This window comes from Perna viridis, chromosome 11, assembly GCF_037379345.1.
Source record: "Perna viridis isolate PV_CMFRI_1.1 ecotype Kerala chromosome 11, ASM3737934v1, whole genome shotgun sequence".
Lineage (NCBI taxonomy): Eukaryota > Metazoa > Mollusca > Bivalvia > Mytilida > Mytilidae > Perna > Perna viridis.
Genome location: NC_142455.1, coordinates 29,564,812 through 29,568,893, shown reverse-complemented (window position 1 = coordinate 29,568,893; position 4,082 = coordinate 29,564,812). Strand labels below are relative to the sequence as shown.

The window sequence follows — 4,082 nt, the reverse complement described above, 5'->3', positions numbered from 1 at the left end:
CACATAGAACCATTAGTTCCCGTAGGTTAGCAATATCAGTTTCTTCTATCGCCATCAAACACCATTAATAAAAGATATGAGACCATGAGTTGAAGTTTGATATTATTTCGCTCGTTTATGGCGCCTGTCCATATTTGTTTAATTGTGCAACTTAACTATTCTTGGTTCACTAAGACAGGTGGCCCTTTTTAAATGTGATGTTAGCGGTAACAAAATCCATAAAAATGATATATAAACTTATGCAGTTTTGTATAAGGTTGCAGTTTAATAGATCTTTATATGGTTTAGTATTAGTATTTGTATACAGTACGAGATGTCACTAGATTTAACAGCTATGTTACATATTTTAGCATGGATTGCTATGTAGGATATCATTTACATTGTTTTGTTCAATCTGTGATTGTTGTCGACAGTTTAACAAATTAATCCTTTGACAATCTTAAAACGTGAGAAAAAGGTTTGAAAAACACACATAAAGTAAGCATAGGGAGCACTAGAAAGTAAATCTCTTTAAGAATCGTGCATTGGTTAAACATCGCATGATATAACACAACTCCTTGACAGTCACATTATAATTTGGCTATTTGTACTTCCAGACAATGAGTAAAGATACGATTTTTTATGCCATTTCGTGTAAAATTTATTCATTTATTTTTTTATTGAATTGTCTTGCAAATAAGCATTTTAATGGCAGATAAGTCGTTCAAAAATCTCTATCATTCCTATGGTTAATTTTTGAAGATATCATGTGATAGTGAGATCAAAGAGGGGTCATTTCAAAGAGAAAAGACGATTATGTACCGTTTATTTTTATAGTTTTATCGGAGAATAATTATAAAGGCATGTCTATGTAAAAATGAGAGAGGAAAAATTGTGTCTAATTTGAGTGGAGTTTTGAGTTTTATACTGAGAAACATCTATCGTCTTGCTGGTCAAATGGCTATTCATTTAGTAGTTGTATGAATGTTGAATGTGGTATATGAGTTGAAAACAATCCTAAAAAGTTAATAGGCCAGAGGTTGGAAATGTTTGAACACTGAGTAAACCTCATCGCAGTATATGGTATGTGTATAAACCAATACTATATAGTTGCAGAATGGTCATGAGGGGAACAGTACGATACCTACTATATATTTCCCGAGTCAACACCGAAGGAAAGATATCTAAAAATGAATTTGGTAAGAGACCTTTTAAGAATTTATTCTTATATGCTCTTCTTGATCTTTTTTCTAGTTCAAGGAGGCGAATCGCGCAGCCATGATTGTTGATTATCGTCTTATTTTAATGCATCGAATTTATACCTTGTTCTATGGTAATCCCCGAGATGTGAATACGGTTTCCCCAGTCAGACAGAACTAACAAGGTTTTTTTTTTAGAAATAAGTTAAAAATGGTAAGCTTAAGAATATGCATTCGGAAGCGTACGAATGCGATATGTTACTACCAAAAGATATTGTTGTAATTATTGGTGTAATTTTATTTTTTTTTAAAGAAAATAGAAATGAATCGTAAACATATACAACAATTTATGTTTCAACAATAATAATCACAGCTTTTAACATACAAATAATAAACAAAAAAGATTGACTGTTCATTGCACTTAAGTGACTAGATTGTCATTAAAAAAGCAAATTGGAATATATTGTTATATTCCAATAGTTGAGCCAATTGATTGTGTCATTTCCCTTTCGGATTCTATGTGTTCCGACAGCTTGAAATCTGACGGATTTTCTGGTGTCCATATTTTAGCAAATAAGGTCTTGTTTGGACCAAGTTGAGTTTTTCTGTTATCTCGCCACGACAACGAATGTCCAGCCAATGGTGGTCCGCGATGATCGTCTGCAAACAAACCTGCCACGTGCAAAAGAAAAAAGAATCATGGGTAATATTAATTGGTCATCATGTCGCACGTCAAAAGAAGCGCATCAAATGTAAATATTTACTGTTAGACCCATTTTAAACAGACTACGGAAATGTAAACAAATAAATATTGTGATTCGATTCCATAAATAATACAATTATTTCAATACAATGTCACTTCATTGATAAAAACGGTGATAATTTTTGTAAATGGTACATCTGAAGACTAGCGCGCAACATCAAATAAAAATAATGAAAGGAGATTAAAGGCATTAGAATAATAAAATATTTTGAGTAGAGATAGTAGAGACTACGAAAAAGAAAACCCTTGCCGTCCTCTTTAAAAATTCAATAAATTGAATCGGAAATGTTATAATCAATTTCATTTCATTCGATTTGTTCAATATTTCAAACTCAAGATATCATTCATCAAATCCATTACTAAAGACGTTCAGGTGTACTGGCCCATAATACGCATGACATCATTTTAACAAACCTATTAATTTATGAGATTTATCAACCATTAAATGCTCTACTCAAAAAAAGAAAATATATGAAATTTTACGCACAAAGAATTTAATAGTCGATATCTCTTTTCTGAAAAAGAGGATCATATATGGATATTAGCCGTAGCTGCACACGGATTTGAAACAAAAATACCGCTTGTAATATGTTGAGTTTACATCCTTTTAACGAGTCTTCAATAAAACAAAAAAAGAGACTAATAAAAGTCAAATTAACAAAATAACCTTTGATAGAAATGAAATAAAACAGAATAAAATGAATAACGACAAAAAAAAAAAAAAAAAAAAAAATTAAACAAGCAAACTATATTTCAAGAAAAAAAAACCATTTTAATATGAATAAAAAATTATATTCCCATTTTGGCACCATTGAAGAAAAATGTCATTCAAACATTGAAGTCGATAAACAATAATAAGAAATTATATTTGTTCATTCAAAGATGATTTGCAATTTTCGCCCTGTTTTCGTCCCAAACGTAACTAAGAAATGATAAAGCAATATATTTATGTTAAATTGATTATGTAGAATCTGTAAGTTATAACAAAAACAATAAAAAAAAAATAGAAAGAAAGTAAAAAGACACATGATTGTTTTCCTGAAAAAAATCATGAACATGTTTCAGGATATTTGATTTTACATAGATATTTGAAAGCATATTATACCATTAGGAAATTTGTCTAAACTTAAAACATGACCCTTTGATAAAAGGCCATCTAGGTACCGATTGATACGTCTACACCACAAAAGTAATTACCTGTGTGGTAGTGAATGATAACTTTCTTCGTGCCATCGTCTGAAGTCGAAGAAACCCTTTCTCCATTTTCAATATCCGATTTGACCAAATCTGCCAAAAACCCAATATAACCGATCGCTAGTTTTAATGTATCTACTTTTGACAACCTCTTCTCGTATGGTAACGTTGGTATATGTTCACGTAGTCCTTCAAATGCATCATTAATAGACTGCATTCTCCTTCGTTCCCGCAGATTTGCCGCCTCTCGTTGATAGGTAAGATTATGTCCGTATTTTGTCTTTTTACGTTTTTGAGATTTCGGATAGTCATTTTCTGATGAATAGTCAGATGAAATGGGCGATAAGCTGTCACTAAATGATGAGTAAGGTGAGCCAGGAAAATCGCCGTTAAATGCTGAAATACTTCTAGTAAAATCCATCCTTTCTATAAAGTCTCCGGTGTATTGACTAATTAGGCTTATTAGTAACTCAAGTTATTTTCTATTTAACTAGTTAACCATGTTAAGCAACCCTTTATCAGTTTATGTCAACACATGGCACGTGTATCAATCACAGCATCAACCAATCAAATCATTCTTTTTATGATGTCGCGTGTCCAAAGATGCAAATATCTTTTTTTGCTAGATACTATTTAGCGCTATGAAAAACAATAACCAAAAATATCAAGACTTCTTAGTATCAATATTATGTATCGGTGAGATCAAAAGCAGGCTTTGTCAACATTGCAACATGAGCATTATAACATAAAAACGACTCTATTCAATCTCCGGTTTCGAATACGATCTTAGTTATCTAGGAAGCCTTCCGCTTTGCTTATTGAGAGTCGCCAGTGGAAATATTAATTTGCAATTTTTTTAAATACAGTATCTAGGATTGATAAACGACTTTCGTTAAAAAATGATTGAAGAGTCGATTATGCATATTGTTAAGTATTAATTGTGCATT

General features: G+C 31.5%; 1 protein-coding gene across 1 annotated transcript; it reads right to left on the bottom strand.

The window, feature by feature from the left end:
- Positions 1-1,479: 1,479 nt before the first annotated feature.
- LOC148603650 (pancreas transcription factor 1 subunit alpha-like) lies at positions 1,480-3,599 on the bottom strand. Its single transcript, XM_088552783.1, has 2 exons — positions 3,139-3,599; positions 1,480-1,850 (listed from the first exon to the last, which is right to left on the bottom strand). The coding sequence occupies exons 1-2, from the start codon at positions 3,554-3,556 to the stop codon at positions 1,645-1,647; spliced, it is 624 nt and encodes a 207-aa protein (XP_088408909.1). The 5' UTR covers positions 3,557-3,599; the 3' UTR covers positions 1,480-1,644.
- Between the last annotated feature and the right edge of the window lie 483 nt (positions 3,600-4,082).